This window comes from Panthera uncia, chromosome X (assembly GCF_023721935.1).
Source record: "Panthera uncia isolate 11264 chromosome X, Puncia_PCG_1.0, whole genome shotgun sequence".
NCBI classification, from domain to species: Eukaryota; Metazoa; Chordata; class Mammalia; order Carnivora; family Felidae; genus Panthera; species Panthera uncia.
The window spans coordinates 83,179,462-83,200,424 of record NC_064817.1 but is presented as its reverse complement, the minus strand read 5'-3'; the positions used below and the strand labels follow the sequence as shown (position 1 = coordinate 83,200,424).

At 44.7% G+C, this 20,963-nt stretch overlaps 2 protein-coding genes across 3 annotated transcripts in view; one reads left to right on the top strand and one right to left on the bottom strand.

Annotated features, from left to right (window-relative positions):
• The window catches only part of MORC4 (MORC family CW-type zinc finger 4), a 61,116-nt gene extending 54,280 nt beyond the window's left edge, over window positions 1-6,836 (top strand). The window contains exons 15-17 of one of the 2 annotated variants that reach the window (XM_049644749.1): window positions 4,313-5,006; window positions 5,301-5,546; window positions 5,890-6,836. In XM_049644749.1, coding sequence (XP_049500706.1) covers window positions 4,313-5,006; window positions 5,301-5,546; window positions 5,890-5,970 — 1,021 coding nt within the window. In that variant the 3' untranslated portion in view covers window positions 5,971-6,836. Of the gene's footprint in view, window positions 1-4,312; window positions 5,007-5,300; window positions 5,585-5,889 lie in introns of both variants that reach the window. The other variant, XM_049644748.1, reaches the window with a different exon arrangement.
• Window positions 6,837-19,918: 13,082 nt separating this feature from the next.
• Window positions 19,919-20,689, bottom strand: CLDN2 (claudin 2). Its single transcript, XM_049644737.1, has one exon. The coding sequence runs from the start codon at window positions 20,678-20,680 to the stop codon at window positions 19,988-19,990; it is 693 nt and encodes a 230-aa protein (XP_049500694.1). The 5' UTR covers window positions 20,681-20,689; the 3' UTR covers window positions 19,919-19,987.
• Between the last annotated feature and the right edge of the window lie 274 nt (window positions 20,690-20,963).

The following is a 20,963-nucleotide window of genomic DNA, read 5'->3' as shown; positions in this document are numbered from 1 at the left end:
AAATGCTCATTTTAAAATTGAAGGAAGACCTGAAGTCAATAACCTAAACTTCCACTTGAAGAAACTACAAAAACAAGAGCCAGCTAAACTCACATCAAGCAGAAAGAAAGAAATAACACAGATCAGAATGGAAATGAAATAGAGAGTAGAAATACAATACAGAAAAATCAGTGGAAACAAAAGTCAGGTCTTTGAAGAAAAAAAAAAACAAATTAAAACAATTCCTAGAAGAAAGCTTTGACATTGGCCCTAGAAACATTTTTCTCAATATGTCTCATCAGGCAAGGGAAACAAAAGCAAAATTAAACTATTGGGACTACACCAAAATAAAAAGCTTTTGCATAGTGAAGGAAACCATTAACAAAACGCCAAAGCAACCAGTACTGAATGGGAGAAGGTGTTTGCAAATTATCCTATAAGGGGGCTAATATCCAAAATATGTGAAGAACTTATGCAACACCAAAAACACCCACAAATAACTTGATTAAAAAATGGGCAAAGGACCTGAATAGACATTTTTCCAAAGAAGACATACAAATGGCCAACAGACACATGATGCTCAACATCACTAATCATCAGGAAAAGGCAAATCAAAACCACAATGAGATACCACCCTACACCTGTCAAAATCAAAAAGAGCAGAAATAATAAGTGTTGGCAAGGATGTGGAGAAAAAGGAACCTTCGTGCACTGTTGGTGAGAATGCAAAAGAAAATAAAAACACTAATTTGAATAAATAATATGCAGCCCTATGATTATTGCAGCATTATTTACAGTAGCTTGTCATGTGCAACACTAGAGGGTATAATGCTAAGTGAAGTAAGTCAAAGAAAGATAAATATCCTATAGTTTCACGCATATGTGGAATTTAAGAAACAAAATAAGCAAACAAAGAAAAAAGAGACAAAAAAAGACAAAGGAAAAAACAGACTCTTAAATATAGAGAATAAACTGGTGGTTGCTAGGGGATGTGTGGTATGGAATGGATGAGATAGATTAAAGGGATTAAGAGTATGCTTTTCTTGATGAGCACTGAGTAATGTATAGAATTGTTGAATCGTTACATTGTATACCTCAAACTAATATAACACTGTATGTTAATTATACTTAAAATAAATAGCCACCAAAAATTAAGAAAACAGTAAAATGATTCTATTTACAGTAGTCTCAAAAATGAAGTATTTAGGAATAAATTTAACAGAAGTGCAAGAACGACTTGGGAACTGAAAACCATAAAATATTGCTGAATGAGATTAAAGAAGGCCTAAATGAATGGAAAGACATTTTGTGTTTATGGATCGGAAGATGTAATGTTGATAAGATGTCAGTACTCCTCAAATTGAGCTACAGATTCGATGCAATCCCTATCAAAATATCAGCTTTTCTTCTGCAGACAGACCTTTGAGGGATATGACAAAAAGGAGAAAGAAAATGAGAAGAAACTATGCAGTTGGAGAAGAATTCCTGCTATTCAAACCCTATATTAATCTTTACTAAAATGAGTGACTCCAGGTCTAGAATAAGAATCAATCCCTAAAGGGAAGAACCAGACCTTAATTTACAGAGCTAGTAAGTACTTATAGAACCAATAAGTAATATCTACCTATTTTTCTCTCATTCACATAATAGTTTCTTTTTGATTTCCTCTTATATGCAAAGTTTTGTTCCTTCATTCCCATCTAGCATAGTTAGTTAAGCTCTCTTCGTTTAAGGAGTTTCTACTTTGGTACTTTAGTAGGGAATTTACAAGAGACACATAGGCATGCTGTAAAAAGTGATATACATTATAATAGAGCGCTAAGGTGCTATGGGAATTCAGAAGTAGCATTTGAGCTGGACTCAGATTTGCAGTGTTGGGTAGGAGAAGGGCATTCCAATCAAAAGAAGCAGCATGAGAAATCATGGGACATTTCTTTTGGCTGGTGTTCTTGAAGGGAGGTAATGAGAGAGCAGCTAGGGCCAAATTATGTCCTAGCTCTGTCACTGACTAGCTGCAGTTAGTGCAGTCAGTGCTGTCACTGACTAGAGAAAGTTAACATCTCTAGGTCTGCGCATCCTCTTCAAAAAATGCAGATAATACCAACACCTACTTCAGGGTTATTGGAAAAATTAAATGAGACCATACACATTAAGCACCTGTCACACTGTCTGGCACAGAGTAAGTGCTGAATAATTGTTTCTTATGTTTTGGAGTCCACTCCAAATGGACTAAGCTAAAGCATACCAAGCTAAGGCATTTGAACTTTTCTGTTGTGGGGAGCAGTACATAAAAATTTCAATTAATGGTATAGCATAATCAGAGTAACACCTTAGGAAGATTAACTTGGCAGCAGGTAATCTGGAGATGAGAGAAGGGGAGACTGGAGGAAGCCACTGCAGTAGTTCAGGAGAGGTAATGTGAGCTTGAACTTGAGTATTGATAGTAGTAGAACTATATGAAATTACTGAGAGTTTGCTGGTGTCATAACATATATCAGAAACATAGGGGAGGGAACAGGCTTAAAGATGAAAATGGAAAGGCCAGTTTTATACATCGTGAGGTACAAGTGGGACCTCCAGGAAGGAATGAGTGATGGGCAATTAGAAATTCAGTACTAGAAATCAGGGCTGGGGAAATGACTTTAGAGTTACTGACCAGAAGTTATAGCCAAGAGGTTGTATGAAGTTACCAAAGAAAAGAGAGAAGAGAAGCGAATTAAGGACAGAACCCTTAGAGGTGGGAAAACGAAGAGAAGGCAGATCATTTGACTTTCATTGCCTTTCATAAAACTTTGGGTGTTGTTATCCAGTATCCCATAACCTTCCTTCATGAAGATCTCTGAACTGACTGCTTTTTTTTTATTTTTAAAAATTTTTTTTAGGGTTTATTCATTTCTCAGAGACAGAGCATGAGTGGGGGAGGGGCAGAGAGAGAGCGGGAGACACAGAATCTGAAACAGGCTCCAGGCCCTGAGCTGTCTGCACAGAGCCCAATGCAGGGCTCGAACTCTCGGACCATGAGATCATGACCTGAGCCAAAGTAGGACGCTTAACTGAGCCACCCAGGTGCCCCTGAATTGACTGCTTTACTATCTTCCTCAGTGCTGCAGCTAAATGGGCCATCTGCAGTGGCCCTTGCGCATGTTATATAGATGGATCCATGTGTTCTCACATTGCCCACAAATACTTTGGCTTTCCCCCAAAGGTTGACACAGCAAGATCTATTAAGATGCAGACCAGTTTTCTTGCTGAGTGAACGCTAGTTTTGAAGAACATTCATGGTGCTATAAGAAGCTAATGTTTGAGATGTCTTACGGATGTTGCCAAAAATTGCAGAGAAAACCTAGTGGCCTCAAAATACTGTGAGGTGGCCCATAATGTGCCTGACTCTTTCTCATTGAAAATTCAAAAGTTGATTTTTTTACCTTGAAACTTCTTTGGTTTTCTGCAGGGAAGACAGAACAGTGATATGGGTAAAAATTGGGGGGGGGGTCCCCATCCTACTGCATGATTTTAAATTGCCTACAGATTTCATGGTACAAGTTTGTTTTGTTAATTCCTTCAACAGTCAGTGCACATAGCAGCCAGAAATGGAAGGTGACTCAAGATTACTGTCCTGCACTTTCCTGAAGAAATGAGGGAGTGCCTGTTTGCCGTGACAGAGGGGAGTTCTTTTGCCCTAAGAGGGAAATGACTTGAATTGGCCGATTCAATTTGTTTGTTCCTGACTAGCACCCTGTGTTTTAATTAACTTTTACAAGTGAATAATGGGCAATAACCACAATCCAGTTGGCTGGCAAAGAAACTGTATGGTGTTCTCTTGCAATATTAAAAAAAATATGTCTAAGTCTTTGATACTGGAAGGTTTTTGTGACACTTTAAAATTAACGAGCTGGCTTGGTTTTCCTCCACATACTCTGCGGGGCTTTTTATGACCTTTTTTCCATTCTTGTGTTAAGGGATTTTGCATGTGTATTTTTTGTTTGTTTTTTCTGCCTTTCCTTGCATTTTGGGACCTCCTAAGTCAGTCTGGTTTCAATCCTGTTTTCAGAATTCTTACCAAAGTCAATCTGGTCTTGTTATATCCAGATGCTCACTCTCCTACCTTTTGATTTCAGCTGTCCCTTCAGACCGACTGCTATCTCAGCAAGTCGCATGAGTTGAAGGGTTTGGAGTTTGGGGGTTGAGTTATATTCCTAACTTGAAATGCTCTGTGGATAAAAGCTCAAGTCAGTTTTAATGTGGGAAATTTGGAGAGAGGCTCCACAGGATTAAGAATATATTTAGCTTGTATTGTGACAGCTTAAAATTTAATTTCCTCTTCTTCTTGCAGTAAGTACAAATGGATCCTGGGAGAGGAGCCGGCAGAGAAACGAAGAAGGCTCCATAGTGAGAGGACAACACCTCCTCTAGATTATTCCATGCCTGGCCCTTACAGGAGGGTTGAGGCAGCTGTCACATACCCAGATGGGGAGAACAGCCATGATAAATCCAGTTCCGAGAGAAGCACACCACCGTACCTTTCCCCAGAATACCCAGAAGCAGGCAAGAGTACCAATCAGAGTAGGGAGGTCTCTGTTCTGTATTCAGGGGCCCAAGACCAACACCAGGGGTCCCTGCTCCCTGAAGAATTAGAAGATCAGATGCCAAGATTGATAGCAGAAGAGTCTAACAGAGGCAGCACAAACATAAACAAGGAGGAAGTGAACAAGGGACCTTTTGTAGCTGTCGTGGGTGTCGCAAAAGGTGTTAGAGATTCAGGAGCTCCCATTCAGCTGATCCCTTTTAACAGAGAGGAGCTTGCTGAGAGAAGAAAAGTGGTTGAATCCTGGAGCCCAGTGCCTTATTCCTCTGTGGCCTCTGTCAACACCCCTGCCGCAGCCACTGGGGAGAAGGGACGAGGTTATGAGGAGAGTGGAGGGCGCAGTACGCCAAAGACGAAGAACCAAAGAGAGCTGGAAGAACTGAAAAGAACCACAGAAAAACTGGAACGTGTTTTGGCCGAAAGGAATTTGTTCCAGCAAAAGGTTAGGGCACCCCCTTACCACTAGGATATAAGACCTCATTTTAACCAAGGGACCAGACAGTTGGAGCTCTGATGGTTTCGTGTCCTGAGGCCTTTAAACACAAGAAGACATTGAGTCATTCTGTGCTAGGTCTCAGATTGAATGGGCCCAAATGGGCTTCCCTCCCGTATTTGGGGATTGAGAAGGCCCATAAGTAGAATATGGATAGAGAAATCACAGAGTGAAATTGTCAGGGGCAATCCAGGGCACTCATAGCATGTGGGGGTCATTGAATTTCTGTTTCTTGGACTGCAGGTGGAGGAGCTGGAACAGGAGAGAAATCACTGGCATTCTGAATTCAAGAAAGTCCAAAATGAATTGGTGACCTATACTACCCAGGAGACAGAAGGCTTGTACTGGAGCAAGAAACACATGGGCTATCGCCAAGCCGAATTCCAGATTCTGAAGGCTGAGCTGGAGAGAACCAAGGAGGAAAAGCAGGAGCTCAAAGAGAAACTGAAGGAGACAGAGACACACCTAGAAGTGCTGCAGAAGGCTCAGGTCTCCTACCGGACCCCAGAGGGAGATGACCTAGAAAGGTTAATTACTAGGGTTTAGTTATCAGCTTGTGAGTGCTAATGGGAAGCATCCCTGAGGAACCCCAGTCACTGGCCATAGATAAGGGTGGAAGCCTTAATTAATGCATAGGCCACCAAGGATCAAGGAATTACTTAGAGAGCTGCAGTCAGTCTCCCTGTGCTTAGTGGCACTGTGCTTTCTTCTTTCTGTCTAGCTAATGAAAACCTAATTGTTGAGAAATGTAGGCCCGTTTGTAAGGAGCTTCATTTTGTTGTTGGCTAATGACTTCATGTCATCTCTTCTGCCCCCTCACTCCATCATACAGGGCTTTGGCAAAGCTTACGCGGCTGCGTATCCACGTCAGCTATCTCCTTACTTCTGTCCTCCCTCACTTGGAGCTTCGTGAGATCGGGTTTGACTCAGAACAAGTGGATGGGATCCTGTATACGGTGCTGGAGGCAAATCACATACTGGATTGAGCACCAGACTTACTACTTTATACACCCTCCTTTACCCTACTCTACTTTATTCTCCTCTCTTTTCTCTTGTCTTCTTCTCTCCTCTCTATCCCTCCTCTCTCTCTCTCTCTATTCCTCCTCCCTCTCTCTCTGTCTCTCTGTCTCTCTCTCTCTCTCTCTCTCTCTCTCTCACCTTTATGCCTTATGTAGAGTATCTTTGAGTAAATCCTGGCTCTTACTCAGTCTGCTTCTTACTCAGTTTTGGTGTGGAGAAAGAGGCTAGTTGATGGGCTTTCAGGACTTCCAGGAATAGAAAAGCAATAGTCACCAAGCCAGATGACCTGAAAGCTGTAATTTTCATGATGTAGATACTTGGCCTGTTTTATATCCTTTCCTAAATGGTTTGTATTCATTTAGGTGAAATCAGCCAGCAAATATTGGGTCCAATGCAGTAGGTGTTTGGGGATAAATTAAGAAATATAACTCATGGTTTCAGCCTTCAAGGATCTAACAACCTAGTTGGAAGCACAGGACACACACCAGGTCAACTAACTTGTACAAGGGAGTGGTACAAACATGACAGAAGCATTCTGGGGGCGAGGGGAGGAAGTTGAAGGAAGGCATCACATCAGATATGGGACCTAAACTAAGATTTGTTTAAAGCACTAGCATGATCACATTGTTAACAGTGGTCATTCTTTAGGTGGTAGGACCATGGTTGGTATTTTTTCTTCCTGCTATCTTCCTGCCTTTTTCACATTTTCTATAATAAACCTGTTACTCTTATATTGGAAAAAATAAATTGTTTTAAAAATGAGTAGGTTTGGATTTAGATATCAGATGAGAGACTGTTTGACATATAAGGTAATTTTATATTTATAATTTATGTTATATTTAGCATTACCTCTGGAAAATAACATGAACAAAAGCATGGAAGATGCTAGAATGTGAAAAATGTGGTTTTTTTGGCAGAAGTGATGGGCTCATGTAAAGGAAACTAAGGTCAAATCGTGACCATCTACCCACCTTCACGTGGTATTTGCATTTTGATAAAGAGTTCTTGAAAAAAATCTTCAGGGCACAAATTTTAAAATATATATATACCACCAAACTGTGAGATTTCAGGTAGTGGGGGTAGCTATTTTAGAGCAGGGAGATCTATTTGATATCCCTCAGAATACACCATCTACCTACTCCTGGTCTAGTGCTGAGTAAGGGGTTGATCTCATACTATCAAGAATAGTAAAACCTATACTCTTGTAAAAGTAGACATTTTGTTTATTCATTACTTTATTGTATTTATATAGCATGTACGCTCCAAAGAGTTCAAGGTACTCTTCACAAAACGTTGAAGAATGGACGCATAAAAATATGCCAGCCGTGAAAAAGAAAAAGTAAAGGAGAAATTTTAAAAGAAGGGGGTGGGACAGGTGGGCTCAAGCAATTGCAATAGGATTAGTCTGTGCAGAGAAACGTTTTGGATATTTGTTCTGTTTTCCTCTGCAGGGTTACTTTGGAAGACTCTCCCATGCTTATTTTATCTCCTTGGAGAGGAAGCCCATCATAGTTGCTCTAGTGAAACCGTCAGGAGTGGGGGGAGGCCAGAGCCAGGCTTCACCATCAGAATGAGAACTGAAAGATACCCCTGGTCCCCCTGCGCTCCCCTCACCGCAGCTGTGGACTGCCGTGTGGTTAATCTCTGTGTCAGATAGATGGACTGTGATATTGAAGGCCCCGTTGTCTAAATGTAAATATTCCTGAGAAAGGGGGAATGTATTCAGATATCCTGTCAGTGATACTGGTTCTTCAGACGGGAGCTGTGAAAAGGTGGGACTTTGCACAGATACGGACAATATGGTTGGAAGGTGGTGTGGGAAAAAATTCAGAGCATTGAAGTTTCAGCCTGTAGGAGAGTGAATGCATGCGTGCATGCATGTGTGTGTGTTGGGTGAGTGGGGGGCAAAGTAGGAAAGAGTACAGGCAATTGGGCTTTAAAACAAAAAAGTTGGAAAGCTTCTAACTCCTCTACTGGTGCTTACTCTCAGCCCATTTCCTGGTCTCAACCCCATACTGCTTCTTCCGGTGACAGTTACCTGTGTGAGTCCATTTACTGCCATGCCAGAACTACCTCTTTGTTACCTATTTACAGTGAGACTGGGCCAGCACGAGGACCCTTTAACCAATGTTCAATGCCACTGTGGAGAGATTAAAAAGTGTCACACAGCTTTACCAGAGCTTATATAGTGTGGAGGCAAAAGACATCTGGAAGAAAAAAGTCGGTGCCTCCTCCTGGCTGTCCTGTTAGGTTAACAATCATAATTGCCCTTTCAAATATCTTTCGTAATTTACCTTTTAGCTTTTCGTTTCCCCAATCAACACTTAAGTCCTTATTATTTCGTGCCTTAAAAGGTGGAATAGGTTCTTAACTGGCCCCCCTTTGCTCCTGTTCTCACTCCTTCCGTCCACTCTATTCACGATCACTAAATTCCTTTTAATGACCTCATCAGGTTATGCCTCTGCTCAAAGACTTGCTAGTGTTCCCCGTTGCCAACCAAGTTGTAATACAAATTCCTCTCCGCTGTCACTGAGCTCTAGAGTCCTTTTTTAACATTCCAAACACAACCCTCATTCCATCCAAGCTGAATTAGTTTTTCAGTGTCTGAACCTGCCTTGAGAATTTCTCCTCCACCTTTGCTCTTCCATTCCCTTGGCCTGGAATGTTCTCCCTCATCATCTTTCCTTTGGCTCAAATGTCAACTCCCTGCCCCCCCAAATTCCTCTGATTAACCCAGCCAGGCATAACATTTTCTTTGAACATGTAGGCTTTGGGTCGTTTTTAAGGCCCTTACCACAAACTTCCTTGTCCTGTCTTGCTTTTAGAAAGCTCTAGATTCAAATATATAGCTACCTACTTGACACTTACATTTACATGTCTCGCAGGCATTTCAAATGTGTTAAAAATAAACAGTGACACACACACCCCGGGACCATTCCCTCCCCGTTTTCCTTGTTTTAGAAGATGGCACCTCCACCAACCCAGTCACATAAGGTAGAAACCTGGAAGTCATCCTTAATTTTCTTCTTTTGTAGTCCCCTACATTCAGTCTGTCAGAAAGTCTGTCCTTTCTATCGCCAAAGTATTTTGACTTGACTTTTTACCACAGCTACATTAGTCCAAACAACCATCATCTCCCACAGATCATTGCAACTCATAACTGATGTCCTTGCTTCCACTCTTGTTCCCACGATTGTCTTATTACAACAGCCAGATTAAAAAAAAAATACAAATCAGATTATATAACTCCCTGCTTAAAGCCCTTCTATGACTTCCCATTGCACTTAGAATAAAACCCATACCCCCTACTTCATCTGCTTTGTCTCCTGCTATTTTTCATCAGATCTCACTTTTGGTCTTCCCACTGAAAAATGTCAGGCTCTTACTTCCCTCCAAGCCTTTCCCCATACTGTTCCCTCTTCTAGAATGCTCTCATCTCCAGTTTGGGCATGGCTGCCCATTTCTCATCCTTCAGGTCTCTGTGTAAGTGTCCACTTTCTCAGGCCTTCTGTGCAGCCTCTTTTCCCCTCTCTTTACCCTACTCTATTATTATTTCCTGTTTTGTTTGATTCCTGGCGCTTCTCACAATGTGCCGTTACATATTTGGCTGTTGACTTTCACCCATTCACCAAATACTCACTGGCTACCTACTATGTGCCGTGTGATACACAGTGGTAAACACAACACACATGATGTCTGTCTGCCTCTTTCCCTAATGAGTTCTGTGAGGGGAAGGGCCTTGCACATTTTTGCCTATCACTTTATCCCAGAGCTGATTATAGTACCTGGTATATAGTAGGTAATCAGTAAATAATTCATCCTTAATGAATGAGTTAATCATGGGAACTTGATATTTCCATCTACCTCAAGAGCCTGTAACAGTGCCTCATTTGTAGAAGAAGGGGTTGGCTAAATTGGTATGAACAAGGTAGGTCACAGCCCTGAACCTTAAAATCTGCAGACGCAAAACAAATGGTAAGTGCAACAGGTTGCAGGGGTCAGTCGGTGTGAGCCAGAGCAGACTACTGTTTTCTCTTTGGTTGAGTTTTCATTTGGATAATTGAAAGGGCTACAAAGGAGAAAGGGAATACAGGTGTTCTTTCCCACAGACTCTGAATGTTATTGAAAGGAAGCTCCCTAGCATGCAATTTTAAAATATGGAGGATTCATCAACCCTCAATTTGTTCTCAGTTTTTAACAGTCTCTTATGCTTTGGGTGGGAGGGAGGGTAGGGTGGGTGATGGGTATTGAGGAGGGCACCTTTTGGGATGAGCACTGGGTGTTGTATGGAAACCAATTTGACAGTAAATTTCATATATTAAAAAAAATAATAATAATAAAGTCATAATTGACTCCCCAAAAATAATAATAAAATAAAATAAAATAAAATAAAATAAAATAAAATAAAATAAAATAAAATATGGAGGATTACGGAATACAATCAGGAGAAGTCTATAGAGACCAGATCTTGGGAGTAAGAAAACATTTCTGTTCCCTTTTTCCAAGAGCACCAATAGCTTCTTTCAAGAGAAGAAAGAGGAGCTATCCTTAAAGGTCAGACAGAGCAAGCCTCAACGAAATAAGTTCCTGGCCCATGTTAGGAAGTCAGTACATGCTTGTTGGATGAACAAATGGGCACCTAGCAGGGGACCAAGTCAGATTTTGCAGAAAAATATGCTTGTCCATGTCCGGTGATTGCAAATAATCTGGGGCAATCATTTTGAAGCAGAGGCTCAGTTCCCAAAGGCAATCCCCAGATAGAACATGTTTCAGAGTTCTGTACTATGAGTCAAAAGCTCTTTCTGGGGGACGAGGGGCAGGGGAGCACCTGGGTGGATGGGTCGGTTAAGCATCTGACTCTTGATTTCAGCTCAGGTCATGATCCCAGGGTCGTGGAATCAAGCCCCGCTCAAGCTCTACACTCAACACAGAGCTTAAGATTCTCTCTCCTCTCTCTCTGCTCTGTCTCTAAACTTAAAAAAATAAAATAAAACCTCTGTCTGTAGTACTGTGTTAGGAGTGAAGCATGAGGGTATGTTCAGGAAACCTAGGGGTGAGCTCAGGCTAAGTCAAGTGTAATTTCCCCAAAAGAATAACTTAGTCTTGATGACATGGACATCCCTAACTTAGGACTTCTCTTAGAAAATTCAGAGAACATACTTTCTGAATCCAAAGTCAGGGCACATGGTTGGATAATAAACTAGACAGTTTGAGAGAACTAACTTAGTCTTGGGTATATGAAAGCTTTAGTCATTGAGACATACATAGCATTCATTTTTCTCATGTAAAGTAGCATCTGCAGAAGAAATGTGTTTTGTTACTTGCCTCCATCCCCAAGTCCAAAGTTTTGATGTGAATCCTCCGAAACCCCCAACCCACTTGTAGATAAGAATAGTTCAAATGTTTTGCGTGCCTTCTGCACGCCAAACACATTTCATACATCTGACCATTGAGTCCTCAGGGACAGGTAAGATGACTTTAGGCAGAGGCTCTGGCAGATGTCGCCAAAAGACCTGATATTCCAGAAGGCTATGGGAACCTGTAAAGATTGGAAAGGCAGAGGTGTGGAGTTTTCTAGGTTGTAGGGAAGAGTATAAGTGAAGTCACAAGACTAGGTAGGGGGAAGAGGTGTGAATAAAGCAACACCCGAGTGGGTTTGAGAAATATTGAATTATTTAACTTGGAGCCTAAGGAACAGAATGCATCCAGGGCTTGGGAGTACCAGCAAGGGTGGGGGGGGGGTGCTGCTATGCTAAATCTGCTTAAGAATGGAGCCTTTGTAGGCTATGAATTGGGGAAAGTGGTTGTTGTACCTCCCCAGTTGTCCCAGAGTTGGGGACATTAAGTTTGCAGTTCCCTTGGACTAAGATTTTCTCTAGGAGTAGAACCTGATTGGTCATGCTTCTGCTTGACCTCAGATTTTCACAGATCTGGATGAAGGTCTAAGAGCCATCACCACTCCTTTCTTCTCCAACTTCTCAAGTCTGCTTTTCCTCTGGCCTCTGTTAATGGAATCTGTTGAGTAGAAGTCTGTTCAAGGTCTTTAAGGTGTTCAGACTTTTGGAGAATATCGAGAAATTTTGACCTGGGAAAGTATATCCTTTGCACATGTCAACTGTTCCTGCTCCCCAAAGACACACGTTTTGGTGTGACTTTGACACTACCCTTTGGGTCACCGATATGCTTAGAATACAGTTAATTACTTGCTGAGGACCTACTATATATTATACTGTGACCATAGTAAGAGGCAGGTACCATTTCCATTTTACATATGAAGAAACTAACATGTAAAGTATTGGAAGAGTCTCTCCCAAGGCCACACAGCTAGAGCATGCAGTGGCCAAACCAAACCCAGGTTTGTCTGACTCCAAAGCCCAGGCTCTTTTCCCACTACACCATACTTTGGGTCTTGAAAACAACTAATCTCATCTTCTTCCTTTTGATAAGAAAATGCTAAAGCTAGCCCACACTACTAGGAATTTCCAAGGAAGAAAGTTCCACAATCCTACACAATATTTAACTGCCCTCATGATCAGGAAATCGTTCACTTATGTAACGAATATCCCTCCAAACAATGTGGAAATTCATTTCCTCTTGACTGGGTTTTTCACTCAGGGCTGTCACTTGGCAGCTTTCCTGATATCAAAACAGCCATCAAGATCGTATTCTTACACTCCAGGAGGTCTTGGACTTGTTGGCCTCTGCCTGTGAGTGTTCTCACTGGCTCCTCTGCACCCCACCCCCACCCCAGACAGTGCTGAGGTGGACAAGTTTCTTGGGGAGTGAGAAAGTGACACTTGAGAACATACTGGTTTATTATTACATACAGAGAAGTAAAATTAACCACACGAGGTACCTCTGGAATTGTCAAGAAAAAGATGGCACCTCATCTTGTCTGCCTTTTCTTGATTTCTACTCTGTCTCCGTTGGAGGCCATTGAGTCACTGAGTTGAAGAGTGCATGTGTTCCTCAGAGAAGTCCCCTGCTCCCTCAAGTTCCATTTTTTTAAACCCATTGGACTCATCTTATTCTGCCTCTTTTTAAAAAAGCGCTAAACTGAGAAACTAGTGCAAATACTGACGTCAAGGGCTAATCTAGAACTGGGCTTCTCTTCCTAGAAAAACAGATGTGCTTTTTCATCAAGGCACTCAGTGCCTTTAAAATTTTTTTCAATATTTGTTCTTGAGAGAGAGAGCGAGCGAGCAAGCATGAGCGGTGGAGAGGCAGAGAGAGAGAGGGAGACACAGAATCCGAAGCAGGCACCAGGCTCTGAGTTGTCAGCACAGAGCTGGGAGCGGGGCTCAAACCCACAAACTGTGAGATCATGACCTGAGCCAAAGTCGGACGCTTAACCGACTAAGCCACCCAGGTGCCCCTACACTCAGTGCCTTTAAATCAAGGGATCAGATAGCCTTGGTGGGGGAATGCCGATCCACCTCATTGCGTCCCGTTGGGTAAAATCCCCGAAATAAGTGCAAATGAAGAGGCTACTTGTAATTTTGGTGTGACTGGCCTTTCTCCCAAACAACCAGCATAGAACTTTGTCAAATGTCACAGACTTCCAAAAGTGGTGTTGGAGAAAAGAAGCCACCACTGAACCCTGGGTTGCCTGCCACACTGCTTATACTCATTTGACATCTTATTTTGCATCACATTATACATGTCTCTTTGCAAGCAGGTGTATTCTCTCTGTGTTATCTCCATGAGGTCATGTTTGCAAAAAGAAAGTTCTTCAGAGCCCTCCTAAGGAAGTGACTTGTGAAGTGACAAGGGTGCCATTCTGGAGCAATGGGACCTGAGGAATGATGGGAAACAGAACCTGATAATCTCCCCGTGTAGAGTGAATTCCTGCTCTGTTAAGACCTGAGACAACTGCCACCTGTCTCATGCAGAAATGAGGCCCAGAGCAGGGACCTGTAGGCAAGAGTTAACTGGGAATTCCTGAGCAGCAATTCTCAGGAAAGTGGTAGCTTGTGTGAGGCAGAGGGGGTGGTCAGATTACAGCTTCTGTATTGCTGTGCCCAATAACAACCTGTTAATATTTTATCAGTGATCACATCGCAGCATGGAGGAGCCACCACTTAGGGCAAGAGTGAGAGATAACCCGCTGGACTTCCTGTTTGAGGTTTTCTCTCCCGTTGAGATAACAGAATTTCACATCAAAGCTAGGAGCCGCTTGCTTGGGCAGGGAGACCAAGCTGGGCAAAGGCCAGGCTTCAGGAGGGGCACATGCATTTCCTAGCCTGGGGCCTCTATGTCCCAGAGTGGGCAGCTACAGGCACAAAAAAATCTCCTGTCCATGGGCCTGGGGCTGAGTGGGAGGGAACAGTTGACCCTTCAAGGCCTCATTTGCCTTCCTTTAGCGCTGTGCCCCTCTCCCTCCTTTCTCCCCTCTCCTACATCCTTCCACGTCTGTCTGTGTGTTTCTCCTCTGGTCCAGAGACGAAAGGCCTCAGGACACTGCCTCTGCTGCCTCTACCAATTTCCAGCTACCTGCCAGAGGAAAGGAGATGAGAGCAAAGGTGCTGAGCCCCAGGGTCACTCTTTCCATTGTAGCCGCCTAGGAGCCCTGCGAGGCAAACTCAGAGGGGTTCTGGGTTAGCTGCACAGTATAACCCTGTTTCCTCATTAGCATTACTGTTCACCCTTTTTCTCTATTTCCCATGGTCCTTCAACCACAGGAAGCAGTTTCTTTGGTCATCATTCCCCCGAAAGCTCAAGCGGTGCCAGACCCCCCACTTCATATGGATTGAGATTTGAGGGGACTTACAAACCTTTCTAAACTAGCCCCTGACACCTCTATCTTATGGCACTTTTCCCTCACCTCTCACAGGACAGACTGTATCATGCCTTGACCACACTTAAGTGTGCATGTCTTTTTTTTTTTAAACACTATTTTTTTTCATTTTTTTAAGTTTATTTATTTTTGAGAAAGAGAGAGAGAAAGAGAGAGAACACCATCAGAGCAGAGCCCGATGCAGGACTCGAACTCCTGAACTGTGAGATCGTGACCTGAGCCGAAGCCAAGAATCAGATGCTTAACCGACTGAGCCACGCAGGCGCCCCAGGTGTGCATGTCTTAACTCCGCTAGATCATCTGTCAACTCCTGCAAGGCACAGACTTTACCTTGTTCACCCTTGTTGCACTCAAAGACCTCAGCACACTGACACAGATTAAGAGTGCAGGTGGTATGGGCAGGCTGGCTGGCTAGAGAGCTGGTTGAGTGGATGTTTGACAGGCTGGAGGAAGGTCTCTCAGAAAGTTGGAACTTGCTTTTCCCCCCCAAGAAGCCAGTTTCAGCCTCCCCCTCCTCCATGAATGATCCCATAGCAGTAGGTCACTAGGGCCCCAAGGGGGAGAAAACATGAGTCACACTATTATCAGAGGAATGAGGGAGGGCAGAAACATCTCTCCTTGTGCAAGGGTCAGAGCCATCAGTTTGGGGCATAAACACAATGGCCTTCCCTATCCCCTCAGTTGTGGCTAATCTAAATTACTTTATGATGGAAGGCAATGGGGTGAGCTGAAAGCCGTTCAACTTGGACTCAGACACAGGAAGATTTCCAGGAAACTATTTAGAGCAAGGATTTTCTTGTTCAACCAGCCAAAGGGAACAGTTGCTCTTTATCGGGTTTGCCCTGGTTTTTCTAGTTGAGGATGAAATGCTAACTTCCTCCGTAGAATCTTCCCTAGTGAAAAGGAAGGAGGATGTCCCAGGGCAGCCTCATCCTAAGATGAAGGGAAGCACTGTGCCCTGTTTCCCTCGAAGGTCCTTATATCCCAGCATCAGACAGGGATAGGATGGCTGCAGGAATCTGAAGAGCAAAAGGCACTCTTAAGCCTTCCAAGACAGAATCCCAGACCCATGTTGCTGTGGGAAGAATTTCCAAGCTTATAGTCAGACTCTGACACTCGGTGACTTTAGAGAATTTACTCACCTCTCTGGGCCTCCATTTTGTCTCCTGTAAAAGACCTGCTTTGTTCCGGGTATTCGGAGAATGCAATGATGTGGATCTGAAAGTGCTTTGGCTGCCAGGTGGTGGGTCATCAGAGCCCATACCAGACTGCTGCCCACTCAGCACAACACAGTCAGCAAAGCAACCCCATCTTCCAGCCCCTAGTGGCCACTAAAGCACTCTGGGGTTCCTGGTGCCAGACGAGAGACATGACCTCTTATTAAACTTCTGTTCAGAGAGCCCTTTCTCTCCACACTATTCCTGCCTGCCTCCATTCCCTCCAAATGGGCTTGGGGTAGGGGGGGATGCACCTGGGTGACACAGTCAGTTAAGGGAAACTCTTGGTTTCCGCTCAGGTTATGTTCTCACAGTTCATGGGGTAGAGCCCCGCATCAGGCTCCGTGCTCAGTGCAGAGCCTGCTTGGGATTCTCTCTCTCTCTCTCTCTCTCTCTCTCTCTCTCTCTCTCTCTCCCTCTCTCTCCCCCTCCCTTGTTCATGCTCTCTGTTTCTCTCAAAATACATAAATAAACTTCAGTTAAAATTTTTTAGAAATAAATGGGTTTGGGTGCTGGGGTCCAAGCCACTGCACCAAAGAAGGCCTACTTCAGGAGTGCAAGGTAGTACTGGTTATAACAGACTCCTGTGTGCTAAGGCCTACTAGGTCCAGGAGCTGGGTAATTTGAATCTTGCAGGGCCCCATTATTGTCACTGTTGCCATGGTTAACATCTTTATGAATTAGGCTTTGTTAACTCCCAGTGAGGCCAAATCATTGGCCTCCAAAACTCTTACACCTCCAGAGTTAGGGAAATTAGAACTGAGGTGTTGTGTCTTACTCAAAGGTAAGCTTGGCATTGCCCCCCAGATGACAACCAGCCAGCTTGACAGGAAGGGCAATTCCAGGTGGCCCACTCAGTGAATTGGTCCTGCTCTCCTACATCCGCCTCACAGGAGACCAGGAGAATGTATGTGTCCCCAGTGTGACTTTGTTGGCCATAAGTTGTTTTCCTCTGGCACCTTGGGGACCCTGGCAGGCTCTTCCAATTATTGGATCAGCAGAGTCCTATTTAGGGAGTCTCGAGACTGGGACACTAACACCAGCAATGTGGCCCTGGGAAAATCTCTTTACGTGTGGGCCTTTGTTTCCCCATTTGCTGAATGGAGGTTGTCAGATCTGTTTTGCCTTCTTCACAATGCTGGTTCAGAAGATGAAAGGAATAAACACATAGCCATTTACTAAATAACTTCAATGAAACAGTTAAACACAGGGATGAGCCCTGGGCAAGACAAAAAGGTTAAGGTTCCCTGGGAAGGTTGGGGGGTGTCTTTATTTTTTTTTTAATGTTTATCTATTTTTGAGAGACAGAGTGTGACCAGGTGAGGAGCAGAGAGAGGAGACACAGAATCTGAAGCAGGCTCCAGGCTCCAGGCTATCAGCACAGAGCCCGACGCAGGGCTCGAACTCACAAACTGTGAGATCATGACCTGAGCCGAAGTCGGATGCAGAACCAACTGAGCCACCAAGGCACACCTGTCTTGCTTTCTTAATGTCTCTATTAAGGTCTAGAATTTTTTATCCACCCAGTGAGGAGAAAAGCCAGTCTCTTTTCTCTTCTTTTCTTTTCTTTTCTTTTTTCTTTTCTTTTCTTTTCTCTCTTCTCTTTTCTGTTTGTTTGTTTGTTTGTTTAGAGTGCATGAGCAAGGGAGGGGCAGAAAGAGAGGGAGACAGAGAATCCCAAGCAGGCTCCCTACTGACAGTGGAGAGCCTGATGTGGGGCTTGATCCCACTAACTGTGAGAACATGATCTGAGCCGAAATCAAGAGTCAGATGCTTAACCCACTGAGCCAGCTAGGCACCTCAAGAGTAAAACCAGTTTCCATCCCTCCTCCCCTTGGCCCAGTTCTCTCTGTCACATCTGCCCTGTCTGGGCCTCTTTGAATTAATAAAACAGTAACAAAAGTACTCAATCAACCAGTGTTTATTGATCACCTACTATGTGCCCAGCGCTTTTACAGATAGTCTGAAGGATACAGAGAGGTCTCAGATATGGCCCCTACCCTCCAAGAGTTTACAATGTAATCGTGAAATCAGATACACACATATGAAAAGATAACTGTCCATCCAAAAAATATGAATAATAAGCATCAAAGAAGCAATATTTACATGTTGAGGGTTGGAGGAAAGAGGGTAGGAGAGGGACGGAGTGGTCAGAAGAGACTCAGTGTAGGAGGTGGTGCTGAGCAAGTTCTCCAGAAATGAGGAAGATGTGGCTAAGTAGAGAGGGCCTTCCAGCTTTGGAGAAGTGCTTAATCACAAGCAAGAAGGTAGAAAGGTGAAAGGCATGTTAGAGACGAGTGAGCCCCTTCTGCTGGCACTGAGGTTTGGGGAGGTGGACTGGAGTTTGTCAAAAGCTGGGTGAGCATGCTTTGGCTGGTGAGGGAAAATGCCTTTGGTCTAGCTGTGACTCCTGTCCCCCACTCCCTCCCCAGGGGAAATGGAACATTCTCACACCTCCGAGCTGAAACTGTGTGCCTGGGAACCATCCTCTACTCTCCCGCCTCAACTGAAATCCCAAGGGGCAGCTCAGCTATGGCTTAGATCAGGGCTACAGCTCATTGAGCATTATTGTTCCATGCAGAAGCCCTCAGACACCTTCTAGCAACTCTGAGATGTCTGGTGAAGGATGGTGGGGCCAGCCTGAAGGGTGGCGGGTGGGGGGCAGGCACCTGATGCTGTGGTCACTCAGAGGCTCTGTACTGTTCTGTGAGGAGACCCCGGGGCACTGATTGCAGACTTCAGGCTGATTGTCCATTAGGGAAGGTGCCTCTCTCTGGCCTGATAGAAACATCCACTGGAGCCACCACACGTGCCCACCCAGCTTCTGAGACCAAAGTTCTTATTCTTTCTTGGGCAGCATCAAGGAGTGGTCTCTTCAGTCCCTCATGACACCCATGCTGTCATCCCCCAGCCAAGAGCCATCTCCAGAAAAACTAGTTTCCCCTTCCTAAGGAGATCACTGTGTAGGACCTATAGCCTTGTTTCTTAGCAGGAGGCCAGGTCAGAGGGAGGCAGGGGCGTCAGTGAAAGTTGGGGCTGCAGCTTCTGGGGCAGTTCCTCAAGTGGAGTCAGAGTCTGATGCTGCCTTGAGCTTTCCACCATATCTTTTTTCTTTGTGCTTTCCTCTAGTGGGGGAGCCAGATCCCCAACCCACCACAGGAGAGAATTCCAGGAAATGTCCTGGGCAGTGATTTTTTTGGTCCTTGGCTGCCTTCCCTCCCTCTCATCCTGCACCCAGTCATTCTTTGTTCCCTTGGTACAATGGGATGGTTTTATTTCAGTTAATGCACAAACCAGTCTGAACACTGCGGAGTCGTAACAACAGTGGGATGGAGGCTCCAGACCCCATTACTGGCCAGTCAGTTTCTTTGGAGAGAAGCTTGGAAAGTTGGTGAGAGCCATGCCCATAAAAGCCACCACTCTTCCTCCCCCCACATCCCCCAGCAATGAGCTAAGAGCCAACAGCCGACCTCAGCCAGAGGGAGGGTCTCTGATCACAGAGAGGATTAGCCAGTGGGATATAATTAGTAGGTTTGGGGATGGATTCCCAGGTAAATCAAAGGGCAGAGGGGAGCTTCTGTGGCATGGCCTAGGGTAGAAGGTGGAGTTTGGAGTTGAGGGTTGAGGACTCCAGGTGGGGAGTGGGTGGTGGGCAAGGTGAAGAAAACAGAAAGGCTGGCTTGGCAAGCATCTTGACAATTCAACCTGCATGCTGTCACACCAGTTCCCATTTCTGCCTTTGCCTGATCCAGTGGCCAAAGTCAGTCTATCCTCAGCAGCACCTTCTGACATGGTCCAGTGGCAATGTCCCTTACTTATGGCCCTTGGGGGGGGGTGCTGTCCACTGTTTTTCACAGACCCAGCCACCCCTATCCCCAGCTCTGGCCCCTGGTTCTTCACACATACCCTGTCAGGCTGTAGGAGTTAAACTCACTCTTGACCTTGGGTGGTTGACCAGGTCTTGGAGAGCCCCGAGTTGCAAGGGGCTGGGCCTGATAGGCATCATAGTAGTTGGAGCGATTTCCCTGGAGTGGGCAGGAAAAGCAGAGGATGATTCCAGCTACCAAGGAGAACAGGGAGGAAATAATGCCCAGGTAAAGAGCCTCTCCGATCTCAAATTTCATGCTGTCAGGTACCAGTGGGGAGTAGAAATCCCGCAGGATCCCGTGAAGATTCCAGGCAACAGGGATGAAGCCCAGGAGGCCTCCAAGGATGAAGAAGACTCCGCCCACCACCGCCAATCTGTCTTTGACTCTGGAGTCCTGGCAGAAGACTGTGCATCTCATGCCCACCACAGAGACGATGCAGGCCAATGAAGAGACTGCACTGGATGTTACCATCATGGCCTGGGCAGCCTGGATGTCAGCCGGCAAGCCTAGAAGCGTGCTATAGATGTCACACTGGGTGATGCCTGTGCTGTGTGTGGCACACTCCATCCAGAGGCCCTTGGAGAAGCCGACTGCCGTCACGATGCTGGTGCCAACGTAGGAGCTGGTTCGCCAGCTGGGAAGCAGCATGGCTACCAGAGTGCCCAGCAACCCCAGGAGGCCCAGGATGTAGCCTACAAGCTGGAAACCAACAGAGGCCATGGCAGACCTCTCAGCAGAAGTGTCTTCCGTACCTGCTCCCTTGCCTTCTGGCTGCAGCTCTCACTCCTTGGATCTTGGCCTTTAATCCCTCATTTCAGAGTGTCTCTACCAGGCTGATTTCTCTCCTCCTTACAAGTGTCTGTGGGTGGCCACAAGCAGGCTCAAGAAGGCATCTAGAAGACCTAAAAAAATCCATAAACCAGATTAAATATTGACCAGAAGCTTATGAGAAACCAGAAAATGCTGGATGCCTTTTGACCTTTGTTATCTTTAGAAATAACAC